Here is a 21,334-nt window from a genome sequence, read left to right on the forward strand (position 1 = left end):
TAAAATAAAATTAGCTTTCTAAAAGAGACACAGGCTTACACATCACCTACCATAACGACTCTTGGTATTTTATTAAGGTGGATGCTGGGTGAATTTGCATAATGCTACAAACTTCTATCAGAAACAGCCACTTTTACTTACTTTACAGTTTTATTATGATATAATTGTATAAATATACTCTTACATATAGATAACAAACAGTGTTGCTAGAGAGGAGGTGGATGGGGCAATGCATTAACTGGGTGATGGGGATTAAGGAGGGCACTTGTGATGAGCACTGGGTGATGTATGGAAGTGATGCATCACTAAACTCTACTCCTGAAATTAATAGTACACTATATGTTAACTAACTGGAATTCAATAAAAGTTTGAAACTACAAAAAAAGTAACCAAAATTAAAATTGAAAAAATAAAAAATATAAAGAAATAAGACTCAGGAAAGTTGATTGTTTCAGACTTCATGTGTTAGTCAAGAATCAGTGGATTTTAATACTAAATAAATAAATTAAAATCCCCAGGGGAAAAAAAGATATAATTAATATATAACATTGTGTAAGTTTAAGGTGTTCAGTGTAATGATTTGATAACATGTATATACTGCAACTGGTTGCCACAATAAGGTTAGTTAAAACATCCATTGCCTCAAATAATTACCTTTTTTGCACATGTGGTGAGAACATTTAAGATGTACTCTCCTAGCAACTTTCCAGTATACAATACTGCACTGTTAAGTCTCTGATGGTTTATCTGTCTTGATCTCTCCATTACTCTTCTTCCTTTCAGGGTCCCCATCACCTTCATGAGGTATTCCACACTACCCTTCAAACAGAGTAAGGAAGTTCCATCTTGAATATACTTCTGCATGTAGCAAAACCTTCCTCTGACCAGATTTTTGCTGACTCCACATGAAGATTGATGAGTTATGGCCCTATAGTCAGTAAAGGACAATGGTGGGTCTTCAATCACCTTCAGTGTTCTACAATTACAGCTGTGGCTTGTTTGTATCATGGACTACATGGAAACGAACACATACTACCCTTTGGACCTGTTGCTCCCTACGTCCATGACGTAACCATCCCGGCTGTAACTCTTTGTTCCCAACATCTACTTCTGGCTCTACTCCTCAATATCTGTCACCATCCTACTCCTCTGTCTCTTTTAAAGATACCATCTATCTCTTGCTCTGAATCACGCTACCAAACATTCATTTGGGCACCATTTCACCTGTAGCTTTGCTTCAGGAAATAGTTGTTTTTCCACAACTATCCCTAAGGAATTCTTGCCATGATAATACCCAGGACTTCCCAAAGAAGACAATAATTCTGACTAAAAGTATATTCGACTACTTTAATATAGGTAACTATTGAATCAAAGCATATTCATCTGAAAAATACTAAGAAATTTAGAGAAGACAGTTAGGGTTTTATGGAAGAAAAAACCTAAAACCTGTCTTCAGAAATTCTTTTTTTATTTATTGCTAGTCCTAACTTCACAGCTACCCAGAGGAATTTAGAATCATTTGGGAATACCTGTAAAAGACAACCTTCTTGAGGTGCCTGGGTGGCTCAGTCCATTAGTGCTGGACTTTAGCTCAGGTAATGATCTCATGGTTGGTGGGTTTGAGCCCTGAGTCGGGCTCTGTGCTGACAGCTCAGAGCATGGAGCCTGTTTGGGATTCTGTGTCTCCCTCACTCTCTACCTCTCCCCCACTCATGCTCTTTCTCTTTCTGTCTCTCAAAAATAAATAAACATAAAATTTTTTTTTTAAAGACAACCTTCTTATTGCCTTTCACTAGTAAGTAGCCTCATTTGATCACTCTACTTGGGAGACATGGCTAGGATGGTTTGGAATTCAATTAATGAAAATCAGGCATGAGTTCATTAAAGGAAGAAGCTTTGTTTTTGTTTGTTTGTTTGTTTTTCACAGAAATAGCACGTAAGTCCTTAAGAAATATTTGCTTTTTTTAATTCCCTTAAATTCATATCTTCATCCAGAGATAAATGAAACATTCTCCCTCCTTTATGTCCATTTCTTGTCTCTGGCATTTGATTTTCTTCCAGCCTTCCTCCCTGTAAGGAGGAAAAATTTAAGTACATGTTATCACTCTGGGGAAGTTGGGAGGGATGCGCTTACTCCTTGTCAGGCACTGTGCTAAATTCTGTCATACAAATGTGCGTAAAATCCAAACCCTGCTTCTTGAAGAACTCACAATCTATTTAGGGAACTAGACATCCATGTAATCATGTTTAAACTATTATTCAATGTATTAGTACTCACATAGAGCTTTAAATACAGAGCTATAGACAAATACATAAGGAGACAGTTAATTTTGCTGGGGAAGTTTAAAAGGTGTCACAGAAATTAAAATCATAAATAGTGCAGGAATCCAGAGGGTGGTCTGCAGTGGGGCATATCTTGGCCCACCAGTGCTCAGGATTGTCCTTTCAGCTTAAGGACCTAGAAGAAACTGTCAGTTAGATGCTGTCAGGGACCGAAGGTGAAACATGAGTGAAAGCAGAAGTCATAAAGAGGCTGTCAGCAGAGACTGACTCTAACCAGGGCATGCCAATCCAGGTTTGGGCCAAGTATCAGAATCAAAGCAACTGATGTCACATGTAGAGCTGTGACAATTTTACCTGAAAACAAAAGGAAAAGAATAGAAACAAAGCACATATCCTAACATGGTTGTCAGGCCTAGAGCAAGCAAGTGGGCACCAGCCACCCAGTAAGGTAGAACTCAGGGATTTTCAAAAAATACCAATGCTTTATGACAAGAGTGGAAAAGGGGCCAGATTACCTGTTTCAAGAGGCAAATCCTCTAAAATGTCATCCACTATCCGTAATATCTGCCTCAGGACAAACAGGATCAGAGTGTCCTTTAAAGGGTCCAGCTCCAACTCTGATGAATAATTTTCAACCATAAAGATATTATAAATAGGAATATCTAGCATTTTGCTGACTTTTATTATCTGTGGAAAAATTAATAAGCATAACTCATATCTGAAAAAGGACTAAATTCAAATATAATTCAAGAAAGAAACTGAAAAAGCAATAGCTTGATAAATTATCTTCTGAATATAATTATAATGCAGATAATTATTATTTTAAAGTAGGACATAAACTTGAATTAATCAGGCAATTGATCCACTTCTTCCTTTGCCTGTTCACATTTGTAGTGTGAACACACACACACACACACACCCATACATCCCCCCCCCCACACACACACACACAATATAACACTATTACAATAATTCCTGGTTAGAAATATATTCTTTACCTGGCTTTGGGACGTCATAGAATTATTCATGTTTAAAAAGTTGTCTTGAAGAATTTCACTGCACTTATCAATTTTAGTAAGCAAGACCACAAGTGCTGCACCTATATCAAAGAGATAAATCAGTGATTTTGTATCATAAACAGTAATGTGTCAACAAGGCAATTCAGTATGTGTGAAAGCAACTCTCTGTGGGGTGAAGATTTAGAGAATGAAATATCCCCAGTAAATGTCAATATGGTACCTGAAGTTCTTCTAATAGGAGAAATGATCTTTTCTTCCAACGTGAGATATAATTTCTAAATGCAACTGAATTCACACCATGTTGCAATCATCTACCATTCCAAATAGTGTGTTTTAAAGTGATAAGGTGGGGTGGGGGGCAGGGTGGTTGCTGGATATTGAAGAGCAAAAAAGACCCCAGAAAGTGAAGATTGTGTGAGAGTATTTGTAAAAACAAAGCACACTGATTTCACAGTTCTACTAAGGACTTCTTGCCCTCTCCCAATAGGCAGCTAACCGAATCAAAAGCCTCTTTACTAACACCTGCTTCTCCAGGAAAAAATATTATAAAACTAAGATTTCCAAATGCCATTCAAGAATGTCCCTGAGGTTCTTTACAAGAGCTTTTAGTATCTTCCCCTTACATGAATCATATATATGAGTCATATATATGATATAGATATTCCCTCTCTACCCGCTTTGTTGAGAGTTTTTATCATAAGTGGATGTTGAGCTTGTCAAATGATTTTTCTGCATCAATTGATATGATTTTATCCATCATTTTGTTAATGTAGTGTATCACATTGATTGATATGTGAATGTTGAATCATCCTTACATCTCTGGAATTAATCCCACTTGTTTATTGTATATGATTCTTTTTAATCTATCATTGAATTCCGTTTGCTAATATTTTGTTGAAGATTTTTATGTTTCTGCTTATTAGGAATATTAGCCTGTAATATTATTTTCTTGTGGTGTTCTTGCCTGGTTTTGATATCAGGGTAATGCTGATCTTCTAAAATGAGTTTGAAAGAGTTCCCTCCTCCTCTACTTTTTGGAATAGTTTGAGAAGGATTGCTGTTAATTCTTATTTGAATGTTCAGTAGAATCCACCAGTGATGCCATCTATTTCTAGACTTTTGTCTGTTGGGAGTTTTTTGATTACTGATTCAATATCCTTCCTCATATTTGGTCTGTCAAGATTTGCTATTTCTTCATGATTCATAAAGGATACATGATTCATGAAGGATACAACAGAAGGTTGTATGCTTCTAGGAATTTATCCATTTCTTCTAATTTTGTTTGTGTATAATTGTTCATCGTAGTCTCTTATGATAATTTGTGTTACTGTGGTATCAGTTGTAATATCTCATTTCTGGTTGTGTTTATTTGGGTCTTTTTTTTTTCCTGAAATTCAGTGAAAGGACTCCCACTTCTGGACCAAATGGAGCCAATATACTTTTCCTTATTCTTCCTTCTAAATACAACTAGAAACACTAGACATTATTTATAAATCAAACACAAACATTGAAATGTGGAGAGAATAACAAAATAACAGAAATTGGCTAAGGACCACAGGATCCAACGAAAAATATGGTGGTGACTTCTCTAGGCTTTCTTTTTACTTCAAATAGTCTATATTGGCTGCTGGAGAAGTGCACAACTAAGGAATGCTAATTGGAACTGGTGAAAAGAAAGGGAAAGAAAGGAACAAAAGGGAAAAAGAGGGAAGGGAAGGGAAAGGAAGAAAAGGGGAGGAGAGGAGAGGTGAGGTGAGGGAAGGGGAGGGGAGGGGAGGGCAAGGGAGGGGAGGGAAGGGAAGGGAAGGGAAGGGAAGGGGTCCCTCCCCTCTAAAAACCAGAAAAAAGAAAGCTAATTATATCCAAATGAAGAAGATGAAAGAAACCCTAAGGAGCAGAAATCAAAGAACAAACTAAAAACAGAAAAACAATTTAAAACATAAATGAAACAAAAACATGGTTCCTTGAAAAGAACAATAAAATTGACAAACCTTTAGAAATAGTGACAAAGAAAAACAAAAGAAAAGACACAAATCACCAATATCAGGAAGGTCACAGAGATATCCCTACAGACCCTACAGATGTAAAATGAATAATAAGGAAATGCTATGAACAATTCTATCCACATAAATTTGACAACTTAGATGGAATGAAATGAACTAAAGTCTACAAACTATCCCAACTCACCTAATATGACATAGATTAATAGCTTGATAACTATTTTAAAATTAAATTTTTGATTTTTTAAAAACCCCTGAAAAAGAAATCTCCAGACTCAGATGATTTCAATGGAAAACTCTACCAAACATTTAAAGAGAAATTAACACCAATTCTTCACAATCCTTTCAAGAAAATGGAAGAGGAACACTTCCCAACTCATTTTATGAAGCCAGTGTTACCCTGACACCAAAACCTGACAAAGCATCAGGAAAAAAAAATACGAATCAATATCCTTCATTAATTTTTAATAAAATATTATCAAATAGGATTTGGCAATATATGAAAAAAATATGTTTCATAATACATGGGATTTATTCTAAGGAGACAAGACTGGCTCAAGATTCAAAAATCAATGTAACCCATCATATTAAGAAGATAAAGAGGAAAATTTTTTCATGATTATATCAGTCTATGGAGAAAAATTATTTGATAAAATTCAACATCCATTCAGGACAAGAAGGAAAAAAAACTCAGAAAACTGGGACTAAAGAACCTCCTCAAATTGACAAAGCATAGCTGTAAAAAAAATATATAATATAATATAATATAATATATATATATATATATATATATATATATATATATATGGCTAACATCATAATGGTGAAACACTGAATACTTTCCCCATAAGATCAAAACACCACAAGGGTATGTGCTCTCACCACTGTTATTCAACACAGTACTGCAACTTCTAGCCAGAAAAATATGACAAGAAATGGAAATAAAAGGCATACAGATTAAAAACAAAATTATCCCTATTTAAGATGGTATGAAAATCCCAAGGAATAAAAAAAAAAACTTTTGTAGAACTAATAGGTGAGTTCAGCAAGGTCACAAGAAACAAGATTGACATACAAAATTCTATTATAAATTGATGTACCAGGAATAAGCATCTGGAAGCCAAAATTCAAATATGATATCATTTTTAAAAAATTAAATATGTAGGTATAAATTTAATAAACCACGTGCAGGACTTGAATGTTAAAAACTGTGGAGAACTTGTGAAAGAAATCAAAGATCTCAATAAATGGAGAGACATGTTCATGGATTGGAAGACTCAGCAGAGTAAAGATGTCAATTCTCCCCAAAATTTATACATGTGGTTAATGTTATACATGTGGTTAATGTAATTATACATGTGGTTAATGTAATGTAATTACAAGCAAGATTTTTTGTAGAAATAGACAAGGTAATTCTAAAATTCCCATGGAGGATGAGTTAAAGATGGCAACATAGGAAGACCCTGACCTCATTTCTGCCTATGGACACAACAAATTTACAGCTACGTATGGAATCACTGTCCTCTGAAAAGGACCTAAGAACTAGATGACTAGCATGTCCACAACAAAAAAACACAAAAGTAGTGCATCCAGAAGGGTATGAGAGGCAGAGACACTGCCCAGGATCCCACTCCAGATGCAGTGACCTCACAATCAGGTGGGATCCAAAAAAATACAAACTCTTTCTCAAGGGAATGAAGGGACTGTGCCCCACATCAGGCACCCCAATGCTGGGGGCTGACACCAGAAAGACAAAATGTCTGGTCTTGAAAAACAGTGGGGATTAAGACCAGGGGAATCACAGAATTATAAACAACACAGATCCCAATCTTAAAGGGCCCCACACAAACCCAGTCGCCCTGACATCCAGTGAGAAAGCAACAGACTGAAAAGCACCCAGACCATAAATGAGGGTGACTCACTTAACTACGTTTAAATCTACAAATGTGATAAAACAACACAGGGCTACACACACACACACACACACACACACACATAACAGTGGCAATTTTCTGGTTTTGATCTTCCTGGTCAGGTCAAGTAATATGAGGAGGTGACTTGACTATCAAGCCACTGGAAAATCACACGTGACAAAAAAATATGTAAATGATCTCTGTCTGCTGTTGCCAGTAACCAATCTAGGACTCAGGAAATTCGGTAAAGGGTCCATAGGACCTCTCTGTATGCTCGGTGCAATTTCCTGTGAATCTATAATTATTTCAAAATAAAAGGCGTTTTAATTTTTTTTAATGTTTTAATTTATTTTTGAGAGACAGAGAGAGACAGAGCACGAGTGGGGAAGGGGCAGAGGGAGACAGAATTTAAAGCAAGCTCCAGGCTCTGAGCTGTCAGCACAGAGCCTGACTTGGGGCTCAAACATAACAAACTGCAAGATCATGACCTGAGCGGAAGTCGAACACTTACCCAAGTGAGCCACCCAAGTGCCCCTCAAAATACAAGTTTCTTTTAATAAGGACAATGAGACTCACCACAGTTTAAGACCTCTTTTTGAACTTCTTTGAACTTTGCCACCTCCTTAGAGGTGATAGAACTGATAGAGTTGATATCTAAGACATAGGCCACACAGTGAATCTTGTCCTTCAGTGACGGAGAGGCGATGAACATAGGATGGTCTGGTGTAATTGATTTATGGGGGCTAAACTGTTATAGAAACATAAGGTAACATTTAGAGAGTCTTTGCTGTCTTCATTAAAACACATCCATGCTTGAAATGCGACTACCACTAACCTCCAACCCAAAACTTTCCTCCCCCTAGCCACTTTTTCCCCAGGTTAATTAGTAATCCCCCTTCCATACTTCCTCTCCACTAGGAGTGTAATGTTATTATATCTTTCGTATAGAAAAACCACTTCATTGTTTTGGCAAAAATTATAAGTATCCATACTTTACATTATCCATAATGGAACTATTTCAGAAAAATGCGAACAATGTTTGTTTAAAAAGTTAACTTCAGAGGCTCCTGGGTCACTCAGCTAGGTGAGTGTTCCACTCTTGATTTCATCTCAGGTCATAATCTCATGGTCTTTTAGGTGGAGCCCCACAGTTGGGCTCCACACTGACAGGATGGAGCCTGCTTGGGATTCTCTCTCTCTCCTTCTCCCTCTGCTCCTTCCCTACTCCTGTGTGCACGAGTGCCCACGCACACATGCTCTCTCTCAAAATAAATAAATAAATATTTTTTTAAAAAAGCTAATTTCAAATCCAAGTCTCCAGAAAAAAAAAAAATGACCATTGACATTGGTTACACATCATTTAAGACTTTAAACATTTTGCATACTTAAATGGACTAATGAATAGAGGAGAAAAACAGAGGGGGGATGGGAAATGCCATTTAAAATAAAATGCCATAGGGGACACCTGGGTGGCTCAGTCCAGTAAGCCTCAGACTTCAGCTCAGGTCATGATCTTGCAAGTTTGTGAGTTCGACCCCCACATCAGGCTCTCTGCTGTCAACACCAAACCCGCTTCAGATCCTCTGTCTCCCTGTCTCTGCCACTCCCCTGCTCACACACTCTCTCAGAAATAAAATAAACATTCAAAATAAAATAAAATAAAATAAAATAAAATAAAATGCTATAGGAGTGCTTGTTCAGCTCAGTCAGAAGACTGAAATTAGGGGTGCCTGTGTGGCTTAGTCAGTTCAGCATCTGACTTCAGCTCAGGTCATGATCTCACAGCTCATGAGTTCGAGCCTCACGTCAGGCTCTGTGCTGACAGCTCAGAGCTGGAGTCTGCTTCAGATTCTGTGTCTTCGTCTCTCTCTCTCTACCCCTCCCCAGCTCGAGCTCTGTCTCTCTCTCTCTCTCAAAACTAAATAAACATTAAAAAAAAACAAAAACAAAAAAAGAGCACACAACTTGATCTCAGGGTCATGAGTTTGAGCCCCATGTCGGGTGTAGAGATTACTAAAAAAAATAAATTAAAAAAAATAAAATAACATAATTTCTTTAATTTTACAGAAGAAAAAGAAACTAAAGAGAAACAGAAGAAAAATCCCAAATTCTAAGTTAACATCTTCATACCAAGAATGATAATCTTTCTAGGATTAAGAAAATAGATTTAAAACTACAGTACAGGGCTAGGTTCATTATTTTTTTTTCAAATAATATCAAATAACTTTATTTCCCTCTGTGCTTTTCTAGTAATTTTTTTCAATATATGAAATTTATTGTCAAATTGGTGTCCATACAACAAAAAAATATGGAACACTTCACGAATTTGCGTGTCATCCTTGCGCAGGGGCCATGCTAATCTTCTCTGTATCGTTCTAATTTTAGTATATGTGCTGCCGAAGCGAGCACAGGTTCATTATTTTTTAACTATATGTTTCAATGCTGAACTGAGTAGATTGCCTCTCTGTTGTGAAAAACGAAGGTGTTAGTAGGCTCACAAGTTCTCCAATCTCTCTGCTCTGTTCCACCTCCTTATATCTTATGTCTCCGTAAATTGTGAGGATGAGAATTACGTTCCTAGTTAACTATGTGTTTCAATTAGCATAGCATCTGTAACAAAATAGGTTTTTAATAATTTTTTTTAATATATGAGTCCATAGTTAAGGTTTCCAATCAAGCACAACTGAGTGGCAACAGAAGTCACGTTTAGAAATTGAGGCTGATTGTATCACACCCAATGCCTAAAAGAAAGGTGATAATAATGGTTGACTTTTTGAGCATTTAAAGTACATTCTCTCATTTATCTTTGCAGGCACTCTACAAAATGGGCTTTATTATTCCCTACATTTCACACATAAAAAAGTAAGACTTGCAGAGACATATATGTAACTTCATTATGAGTACACATCTAATTAGTGGCAAAGCCAACCTTTGGATGTAGGTATTTAGGTGGCATTTAAGTGGTGAAACGTAAGTACTTATAGTATAACAATATCACACTTAATCAAAAAGTGGTTAAATGTTCCAATATTTTGTCTAAGTGATCAAAAAAGTGCATGAGGTTAAACTATTACTTTTCTACTTATTTTACATTATTGTAAAAGTGATATAGGAACAATCTTTTCCTGAACGTTTTCTGAAATTTGTATAAGTAAAATACTGCTTTTGACTGTATTTCTTTCTTTCTTTTTTTTTGAGATTACCTTATTTTTTTAAGTAATCTTTGTGCCCAGTGTGGGGCTCAAACTCATGACCCTGAGTTCAAGAGTCTTAAGTTCTACCAACTGAACCAATGAGGCACCCCAGCCTATATTTCTTGATGCCATAGAAAATAAGTTCTTCTACTTTACTTATATGAACATTTATTCATTTAAAAGTAGAGTAGTGTTGGTTGATGTTGAAAACACCTTATAACAGTTGAAATTGCCTTACAGGGTAAAAATTTAACAAAGAGCATTGATGGAAATGATTTGAAAGGTTTTCGAGATTGGAGAATTCTTACCTCATATCTGTCTGGCACACAGCCTTTTAAGATGTGGGGTATATCATCCACACACAATCCTACTCCCTCTTCCTCATGTAGCCCCATGGAGTCACACAACATAAATGGCAGATATTTGTCATCTTTCCCATCTTTAACGGAATAAATCCTATACTATAAAACAAAGTATATCAAATGTAAAAATTCGTTCTTCAACAAGCATTCAAGATATGACAATAGGAAGAACACAGGGTGGTTAATATCTAACACTGTGGTCCTCAAACATTTTAGTCTCAGGATCACCTGATACTCTTAAAAATTACTGAGAGGGGCGCCTGGGTGGCTCAGTCGGTTAAGCGTCCGACTTTGGCTCAGGTCATGATCTCGCGGTCAGTGAGTTCAGGCCCCGCGTCAGGCTCTGTGCTGACTGCTCAGAGCCTGGAGCCTGTTTCGGGTTCTGTGTCTCCCTCTCTCTCTGACCCTCCCCCATTCATGCTCTGTCTCTCTCTGTCTCAAAAATAAATAAACGTTAAAAAAAATTTTTTTTTTTAAAAAAAATTACTGAGAATCTCAAAGAGATTTTTATTTATGTAGATCATATCTACTGACATTTAACATACTAGAAACTGAAATAATTTTAAATATTTCTTAAATCATTTTAAAATACAATTATGAATTTATTGCATGTTAACCCAAATAACATTTTTACAAAAAAATTACTTTCCAAAAAAATATTAAAAACAGCAGGATCAATTTACTTTTTACAATGCTCTTTAGTATCTGGATTAATAGAAGATAGCAGGATTCTCATACCTGCCTCTGAATTCAGTCTTTTGTGATAGATCATTTTGGTTGAAGTATATGAAGAAAACCTAGTCTCACGTGTATATATGTAGTAAGAAAAGGAGAGAGTATTTAATTTAACAGCTTTCAGAAAATTGTGGATATTGCTCATTAATAATGCATCAAAGCTCAACAAGTGATCACTTCTCAAAGGTTAGCTGTAATGTGGAATCTGTGATATTTTCATACTCAGTTACATTAAATTCATTGATCTATCCTACACTTTGAATACACTTTGTATCCATGCATGGCTTAGTAACACAATGCATTTGTTTATTTGAAAATATTGGTTCACTGGCTTACCTCGATCTTCCAAATATTGGCACATTTCACTGGACAATATTAAAACATCATACTTTTTACTAGCACCGCTAATCTTACCAGATAAGTCTTTAAGTCTCAGGAAGTTATGAAGCTCAAAATGGTGGATACAAGCTGCTCAAAGTTCTAATTTTCTTTAAAACTCAAATGCTACCATTGGCAACAAACATAGTTGGTTGGTTGTTTTTCTTGAAGTGATATGCTCAGTTAGTGCATTTTCCATGAATTTCTACTGAATAGCTACGTATGAATAAGCAAGCCTGCCAATTGTCTTCTCAATTAAAAGTGATTTTACCTGAGAAAAGTTCAGCTCACAACTCAATTGCACCAGTGTCTTTGCTCAGCAACCACCACATTTTGGTATGCCTTAGAAACCCTTTATATGTACTTCCCATTTCATCACACAAAATATTAAAATAATGTGTTCTCAAAAGCTGAGTTTAAACAAAATCCATGTTACTTATTCATCAGTTACATTCTTAAGTGAAAGCATTTTGTTTGTTTTTCCTGCAAGCTGAGTGGTAGAAAGGAATACAATGATTACTAACAGTGTTTGGTGCCATTACTTGATTTGTGCAAAGGTGCCAGGCAACAAATAAAACTACATTTGTATGATAAGTTCAAATGTCCATACCCTACAAAAAGCAAAACTATCTTAGTATTATTATGAAAATAATGTTAAACTCACAGACCCCATAAAATTCTCTCAGGAACACTCAGGGGTCTACAAACCTCACTTTGGGAAGCTCTGCTTTAACAAATCGTCTTTCCTTAATAAACACACTCAATCTGATACCAAGAGGATTTCTCAGAACTCTGAAAAATCTTTATTGGTCAAATATACTTCCAAATAGGCAGAACTATGGAAGATTTAGGCAGAAACACAAAGAAAAATGCTAACTCCGAGATACCAAACAACAACTTGAATCACAATTCTCCCATTCCCAACCAGGAAGCAGAGAACCCCTCTATGACCTATAGTAATCTGTAATGCAGTCAAAAGCTCCCATTGGTCCATAAGTCCAATGCCTAGGAGCAATACCACTGGATATTTTGATCTAAGTAAATGGGACTTTACTGGTGCCTCCACCAGAAAGGAATTACACAAAGCAGTAGAGTCACGTACTTAAAGTGCATTGTGTAATTTTAGTATCAGTAGGCACATTCATAGTTTTCATTAATCTGTTTCCTTCACAAATTGAGTTCTTCAAAGAGAAGGGTCCCTGAGCAATAAACTCCTGCTTCCTTGGGGCGTCCGTGTGTCTCAGTCAGTTAAGCATCTGATTCTTAATTTGGGCTCGGGTCATGATTTCAAGGTTGGTGAGACTGAGCTCTGCCTCAGGCTCTGTACTGCCAGCACAGAGCCTGCTTGAGATCTTGCTTTCTCTCTCTCTCTCTCTCTCTCTCTCTCTCTCCTTTCCTCTCTTCTCTCTCTCTCTCAAAATAAGAAATAAATCATTTAAAAAATACATTCTGTTTCCTTGATAAATATTCTGTCCTGTATTCCTTCAGTTTATATAGTAGTATTTGCATTTCATTTGGACTTCAGGATCTACATCTTCTCTTAAAGTAATGTGAAAAGGAAGGAGATGAATCCTGTCCTGGTGAGTACCTGTACTACAGCACCTATCACAGTGAATAGTACTTATTTGTTTATTATCTACATTGAAATCCCTGAGTAATAAGACCAATTATTTGTATTTAGGTCTTTACTGCCAACACAGTATTTAACAGAAACATTTCCATCAATGCTTAATGTATTGAACTGCTGTTGCCGTATCTTGCTTTGGCTTTTGAGGCTAGACTAATACATCAAGATGAAGCCAGCCAAGTAGATAGAATCTAGCCAACTTCAAGAAATAAAATGTGTTTCCTGAAAATCATAGAAAATGCTTTCAGTTATTAAATGTGACACAAAACTAAAATGAGCCACGTCTGTCCGATGCAAAATTTTGTACTGACGGTGCACAGCACATTTCCAATCAGAAGATAACAATATTAGGTTGTAGCAATCACAGAAAAATACAGTTTGATTATGAAATGTCCTATTCATTCCCCTTAATTTTTTTGTTTGATTGTATAACATTGAGAAGCACAGAATGGGAGAAAGTTTTTCCACAATAATTTGTAGGTCTTTGGAGTAACAGTTTTAAAAATGGTATCAGTACTCCTATTTGTTTACAAATAGGATTGTGTTCACAGGAGCACTGACAGATTTACGCTTTGAAGGTTGACTCACCAAAGTGAATTGTTGCCTTGCTTTTCATGATCATTTCTTATAAAATGGTTTTGTAAAATGGAAAAGGGTTTCATTCTTTTATTACAAAAAAAAGAGAAAAGAATTTCAATCCAGGTAAAACCATACGGGACATAAGTAAAAACACATTTCTAATATAACAGACAAAGACTTACACAAAGTTTTTTTTAAATTTTAGTGTTGTATTCTACAAGTTTAAGCATTCTAAATATAAGTGCTTCATGCGTGCATAAAAATGAAAAGCCTCTCAGTAAAACACAACTCAATGGAGGCAATTCAGATTCAGCTTTTACTCCTGTTTTACATTTGATTTAGCATTTAATTGCTTGTAGGTGAGAAGGTTAACATTCCTAGAGAATGGCAAAGAAATGAACAAATCTAATAATTGTAATCAATAAAACAAAACCCTCAGGAAATCCTTGAGTAACTTACCTGTTCAGTAATGCTGGTGTCATCAGACCCTACTATGGCTTGGCGAGTCAGACGGCCTTGGAAAACAGACTTCACTGAATTGATAAAACTAGACTTTCCAGATCCAACTGGACCCAGCAAGAGAATACAAATTTCTGAAATCAAGTCTACTTTGGGCTTGAAGGCTCTGAGCTCTGCTAGAAGCCGATTCCTCTGCCTGTGAAATAACATGCAGAACTTAAAACAGCCACACCCCCAGAGGAACAACAGCACAATTCTCCTGGACCTTCTTTCCTTCCTTTTACAAGTATGTTGTAATTACTTATGTATTATTTGGGTATTAATGCCCATCTCTCATCTGATGTGAAATGGTCTATGGTTACACATTTTGTGCTTGAAGAAAATGCATTTATCTATATCTTAATAAAGCTAAACATTAACCAGCAACCAAATCACTGTTAAACTATTAGCCTTGACAACACAAGTCAGAGAAATATCAGCAACACTGAAGATGTGTGTTATCTCAGTAATAATATTATATTAAGGAGAAATAAAATATATACAATACAGATATTTATAAACTGGGGAAAGGAGGTTTGCTTTTATTTTTTTTTAATTTTTTTAACATTTATTTATTTTTGAGACAGAGAGAGACAGAGCATGAATGGGGGAGGGTCAGAGAGAGAGAGGGAGACACAGAATCTGAAACAGACTCCAGGCTCTGAGCTGTCAGCACAGAGCCCGACGCGGGGCTTGAACTCATGAACTGCGAGATCATGACTTGAGCCGAAGTCGGACGCTTAACCGACTGAGCCACCCAGGTGCCCCGGAGGTTTGCTTTTAAAACTTACTGAAATTCCCCCAAAACTTTATTCCCAAGGAAAAGCTTCAAAGGAATTATCTGAAATAGTCATCTAGAAATTTCTGTCTGGAAAACTTTGGATCTAGCCAGGTCAAGTGAAAAAGAAAGTCAAATTGCTGTCAGGTAGATTTTTTAAAGGTTCACAGTTGGTAGTCATTCTATTTTTGCTGTTGCTGTAAATTGCCTCAAACATATTATTTAAATAATATTATAATTCATTTTTATCACCCAAGTTATATTTTTTTATTTTATTATTTAATTTCCAATGTCATTTATAGAAGTGTTCTAAATAAAGTGAGTAAAAGTCCAAAAACCTAACTTACTTTGAGGCTCTTGTTACCTTGCGCATATAGGTTGTATCATCCTTAATTCCTGTAGGAAATAAACATAGGATAATAAGGTTTTTAACTTGTCTTGCTAAATATGCCAAGTCAACCTTTTCAGTGGGGCAGCGAGTCTGCTCATATAAACCAGGGCCGAGCTGTCCAGTTAGGAGTTAGTGTTGGTAACCTAGTGAAGAGAGAAAGGAAAATTACCCCCCTTCTAGGGAGGATAATTAACTCACTCTGCAAACTCTCACATAAGTATACCCAGAGGTCCTAGAGCTGACCCAAAAGGGGTCATATATTAAAACAAACCCCCGCTATCGCTCACTTTCCATCTCCATCTCTCCACTTTCACTCCTCAACTGACTCTGTTCAAAGCTGTCTACACCTTCTGGGTAATACATCATAACCTTTATGCTTCCCAGGTTACATTTTGAAGTTTATGAAACAGTAATTTGGTGGCATGAAACCTGACTGTTCCTCTCATTTATCCTTGTTCTTGTAGCTCAGTGATGACCAACAAATACAAAGAAAGACTAGAACCAGAATGTAGGATTATCTCATTTAACATACCTTCAACTCGAAAGACTTCATTTTCCAAATAAGTGAGGTCAGAGGAGATATGTACTCCTAATTCAGAGCTTAATGAAGGATGTATAGAAAGTTTGGTTTTGCTTGAATCTATACAGAACATCTCTTGATCAAAGGAACAAAATGTCAGTTGCCCAGAAGCAATTTTCACTTCTGCCTCTAGAACTGCAATTGCCATTTCTGTAGCTTTATTCCTTTGAAATGAAAAACAGAAGGAGGGGATTGGCTCTGTAAACTCTTTACCTGGTACAGGATAATGCCCAGGTATAAAGACCCCAATAATCTTATTATAAAAGTAAAGAATTGTTATAGTAGATCCCTGAAGCTGGCACCTATCAAGCAAACTAAAACTTGTATGTCCATGGACACTAGACTTATAAAGAAGTCTCAAGGAAACGTTTCCAAGCAGCTTTTGCAGACTTTTCTCCTCATTCCATGTCAATCTCGTTGTCACTGCCATGATTTTCTGTATGTGATAGAAAAACAATAATAGGTTGAGAGGCTAGTTAGTATACCACAGTGGCTTAAAGTACAGATTTCTGCTTCTTCTAGTTCCAGTGCATTATTTTTTTCTCCGACCCAATTAAAACACGTTGGTTGGATTACAATGTAAAAAAACAAAAAAACAAAAACAAAACAAAACACACACACACAAAAAAAACCAGAGATAGAACAATAGTAGGTAGATATGAAAAAAAAAACCCAGATAATTTAGAAATAAAAAATATCATTAAAATATCATTAAATTTTTAAGTCAGTAGACACATGGGCAACTAAATAAAGAATAAAGTAAAATTAAAATTAATAAATTAGAACACGGGTCAGCTAACTTTTTCTTAATGACAGGTGTAAATATTTTAGGCATTGTGGAACATATAATCTCTGCCATAATTAACTCAACATTGCCAATGTAATGCAAAAACATAGATGATATGTAAACAAATGGACATGATTATGTTCCAATAAGGTTTTTTTTTTTTTTACAAAAACAAGTGGGTGGTACACAGGTCATGGTTTGCCAGCCCATGAATTAGAAGATAGGAAAGGGGAATTTATACATAAAAGAGTTCACAGAGCAAGAAATTGAAATATGAGAGGAGTTAATAGACATGGAGGTCCCACAGTGGCAGGATAGACCATGAGTCATCATGCCAATTCTTTCAATTCTTTCAAAAACTAGAACACAGGTTAAACTGTAAATATATATATTTGAAAGCATTGAAGAGATAACAAAGGAGTGAAGACTATGTCATTGGCTAAGATTTGGAAAAGAAGTGAAGACGGAGAGGGAAGCTTGGCATTCGGGAGCACGTTTCCCTGAGGAGCGTCTGTGAACTTTAGAAGAGGTGCCTGAGATGCTGAGAAGTTAGGCAAAACTTTTGTTAGACTCACAGAGCTAGGGGAATATAGTGCAAGAAAGAGGGTGCCTTGGCAATCTTCCTCCCAAGCTGTGGGCAAGGATTCTGAAGAGCTACAGGAAAGAAAAAAGGGTGGCCTAAAAATGTACAGACTTAATTCCATCTCCTGGTAATTTCAGTCTCTGAGTGGGTTCACATACATGAAGATTGCCTGTGCCTCTAGTTGTAAGGCAGGAGCAAAAATAAATCTTGTCTGGATGAAGAGAACATTTTTCTAGCTTCAAACTATCCCCACAATGTTTTTAGATTTAGTGACTCACATTCATCAGAAACACAAAGCAGGAAATGAAAGAACATGACAGAAAACCAAGAGAAAAAGCAAAATACAGAAATAAACCCATACTCTTTGTTAATTTGTTTTGTTTTTCTAGATTCCACACATAAGGGAAATCAGATGGCACTTTTCTCTCTGACTTATTTCACGTACCATAATACCCTCTAGATCTATCCATGCTGTTGCAAATGGCTTATCTCATCTCTTTTTACAGCTGAGTAATATTCCACGGTGCGTGTGTGTGTGTGTGTGTGTGTGTGTACCTCACATCTAATGGAAAAACTGTCTCTAATGGAAAAGTAGTCAAAGTATATGAAGACATTCACAGATGAGGCAACTCAAATCAACTATAAACACATGAAAAAAATGTTCAACTGTTCTAGAAAGAGAGCTGTAAATTAAACAATAATGAGATAGCAGTTTACATCCAACAAGGGGCCAGCAATACCAAGTTGACCCAAATATGGAGATTCAGTAATATTCACATTGTTTTGATGGACATATATCATTTTGAGGAGCAAGCATATTCATGGCAGCTTTGTTTAGGATAAATTAGAAGCCTGGATATACAAATTTTGGCATATTCACACAATGAAATACTAAAGAGCACTGAAGTGACTGAACTAGGCCTATTTGTATCAACCTTAACAAAGCTCAAAAGACTAAGCAAGTTGAGAACAATACACTTAGTATGATAGCATTCATATAAACTGTTAACACAAAGCAATACTAGAGATCATGTTCAGATACAGAGGTATATGTGGCAAAAGCACAAAAAACAAGCACAACAATAATTATACCGCAGTCTGGATAATATTTCCCTCTGGCAAGGAAGGGAAGAGAAAGGAGTATAGGAGAGATTCACAGGTAACTTCAACATTATCTGTAATGCTTTTGTTTTTTTCAGGAGGAAAAAACTACTCTAATTAGATAAATCATCTTAAGAATCTGATAGAACTTACTCTCTAGCATTCCCTGTATTTAAAATTTTCATTAAAAAACACAACAAATGAAAGAGAAAAGTATGATCATTAGCAGCCATTAGCAGCCATTTCACTCTGAATTCATTTTCAAAGAAAGGAAAACAGGCAATTTTCTTTACACACAGCTAGGAAGCATCAGATGGCAAAAAAATCACTTACCTGGTTTTAAGAGTTGGATGAAGCTTAAATGTAGTCTTAGCTGGATCCAGCAGCCACAGTTTGGAGACAGAAGTTTCTGCCGAGATCTGTGGCATCTGTGTTTGAAAGAAAGGAAAGTGAAACTCAGCAGCAATCAGTGGCCAGCATGAGAACGTCATTATGTTTCTTTTTCCTTGTTAGAGAGGAAGAGACAGAGAAAAGGAAAAAGAAACTAAGATTTCTGCCAAACCCATGAGAAAGATCTTTGGTCCCCTCTGTAGCCCACATGTAGGCACTCAGGAAATGATAATTAATAAAAACTGCAACAAAACCAATAGCCAACATTTCTGCACATTTTACTATGTGCTTGGCACTGTGCAACTGCTCGCATTTCCTAGTGTCTTCTCCAAACACGGTAAACACTCTTAGTATCTTTATTTCTCAAAGCATGCAAATGAAACTTAAGTATGCAAGTTAATTCAGCTAACAGAGCGACAGCACTGGCTGGTATTTAAAACCATCTTTCTACACTGGAACACACAGATGAAAATTTGGCTCTTCCCTAATTCATTTATAAGGCAGTGCACAGCTTCTTTTCCCATTTACACATTCAGTCATTCAACAAGGGCTTAGGCCCTGGAGAAGGATAATGCTGAGTAAGATAAAAATAGTGCCCTCAAATCGTATGCTGTGCAATCAGGGAGATGGTCAGGTACACAGACAGGTATATTAGTGTTCCAAATGCTGCAAGAGGAGTAAAAACAAGATCCCCTGGGGACCGGAGTGACAGTGGCCTCACCCAGCCTTAGGGCACTAGTAAAAGCTAGCAAAGCAAAGTTCAGACTGAGACATGAAGTTATAGTCAGGAAGAAACTTCCTTCTTTTCCTCCAAGGTTTTTCCAGCTGGTTTGGGAATTAAACTGAAGGAAGACAGATTGACAGAAGGAAAAAACAAAGTTTTCTTATGTGTGCCTGGAGGCCCAATAATAAAATTGAGACTCAAAGAAATGACAAAACAGGCAGTTTTTATACAATTTAGACAAAAAGACAATCAATTTGTGAGAACTCGATGGGCTAAAGAAAACAGATGTTTGGGAACTTTAATTAGTAAGGAATTCTAAGTGGAATTTGGGCCAGGTAGCTATAGATTGGTAAACACACATACACATACCAAGGTCTATTTCTTCTGCTTTCTTGACTTTAAAGTCCTTATCTCTGGTGATAAGGATGTCTTTTTACTTCTTAGTACAGGGAGGATATTTTTTCATACGAGAGGTTTATTTTCTGCTTTCAGGGGGTCAGAGGTCTAAGGGTGTAAGTGTCCTTACACCGGCTATTTCACAAGTAGCTTCCATTCAAAATAATCAGTATGTCATTGTGGTACATTTGGGGGCAGCCCACCGGGGGCCCCTACAAAGTCCAAGAAAGAAGTGAAGCAAGAGAAAGCGTAGTGTCATCAGGGGCCTCCACACGTTTCGTGGCTGGAATGGATTGAACTGCATCGAACTGGCAGGCAATGAGGCAAGGGGGCTGATTAGGATTGTAAAAGTCTTTATTTAAGTTGGATTTTATCATGAAGACAATATGAAGACTCCAAGCAGAGTAACGGCATGATCAAAACTGAATGTCAGAGAAAGAAGAGTTAGTTTTTCTGGACTTGTAACAAATAATCATACACCTAGAGGCTTTAAAACAACTCACATTTATTATGGCACAGTTTCCGTGGATCAGGAAACCCAGCAAGGTTCAAATGGATTTTCTGCTCAGGGTCTCTCACTCCAGGTATTGGCCAACTGTCTCCTGTAGCAGGATTCTTGCAGAGTCGTGACACGGAGGCTTTTCTCTCCAGGAAGCAACTTTATGTGCCGGCACAACTCAGTTGGGTTTGTACCCAAAGAATTGAGCCCCAAACACCATGTGGTGTAGTTTTTTTTATACATTTTACTTCTTTGTCTCCCATATATGGTAACCCACAAACATGTAGTCTGATTAAGCGGTCTCACGTTACAAGGTCGTGAGGGATGTTGTCATGTACACGTATAACCAGGTTGCCTTGAGGTTTTTGTTTTGTTTTGTTTCGTTTCATTTCTTTCCTTAGGGAGGGGACACTACGTCAGTCCCATCTTTCTCTGGGAAGGAATCTGATTGAAAGCTCATTCGGGTTATTGGCAGAATTTAGTTCCTTGTAAGTGTAAGACTGTGGTCTCCTTTTCT

At 36.6% G+C, this 21,334-nt stretch overlaps 1 protein-coding gene and 1 non-coding gene across 3 annotated transcripts; both read right to left on the minus strand.

Moving 5' to 3' along the window:
• Window positions 1-159: 159 nt before the first annotated feature.
• IFI44L (interferon induced protein 44 like) lies at window positions 160-16,907 on the minus strand. 2 transcript variants are annotated; one of them, XM_058716870.1, is made up of 8 exons: window positions 16,290-16,907; window positions 15,714-15,762; window positions 14,550-14,745; window positions 10,718-10,870; window positions 7,792-7,963; window positions 3,282-3,382; window positions 2,804-2,970; window positions 160-2,074 (listed from the first exon to the last, which is right to left on the minus strand). In XM_058716870.1, exons 1-8 carry the CDS (start codon window positions 16,765-16,767, stop codon window positions 1,945-1,947), a joined length of 1,446 nt encoding a protein of 481 aa, XP_058572853.1. In that variant the 5' UTR covers window positions 16,768-16,907; the 3' UTR covers window positions 160-1,944. The 2 variants fall into 2 exon arrangements, with proteins under 2 accessions (XP_058572853.1, XP_058572852.1); XM_058716869.1 differs by having other exon boundaries at window positions 160-2,070; window positions 2,799-2,970; window positions 16,290-16,898.
• LOC131505755 (U6 spliceosomal RNA) lies at window positions 9,518-9,624 on the minus strand. Its single transcript, XR_009258531.1, has one exon. It is a non-coding gene; the product is annotated as a U6 spliceosomal RNA (small nuclear RNA).
• Window positions 16,908-21,334: the final 4,427 nt, after the last annotated feature.

This window comes from Neofelis nebulosa, chromosome 2 (assembly GCF_028018385.1).
Source record: "Neofelis nebulosa isolate mNeoNeb1 chromosome 2, mNeoNeb1.pri, whole genome shotgun sequence".
In the NCBI taxonomy this organism is placed as follows: domain Eukaryota; kingdom Metazoa; phylum Chordata; class Mammalia; order Carnivora; family Felidae; genus Neofelis; species Neofelis nebulosa.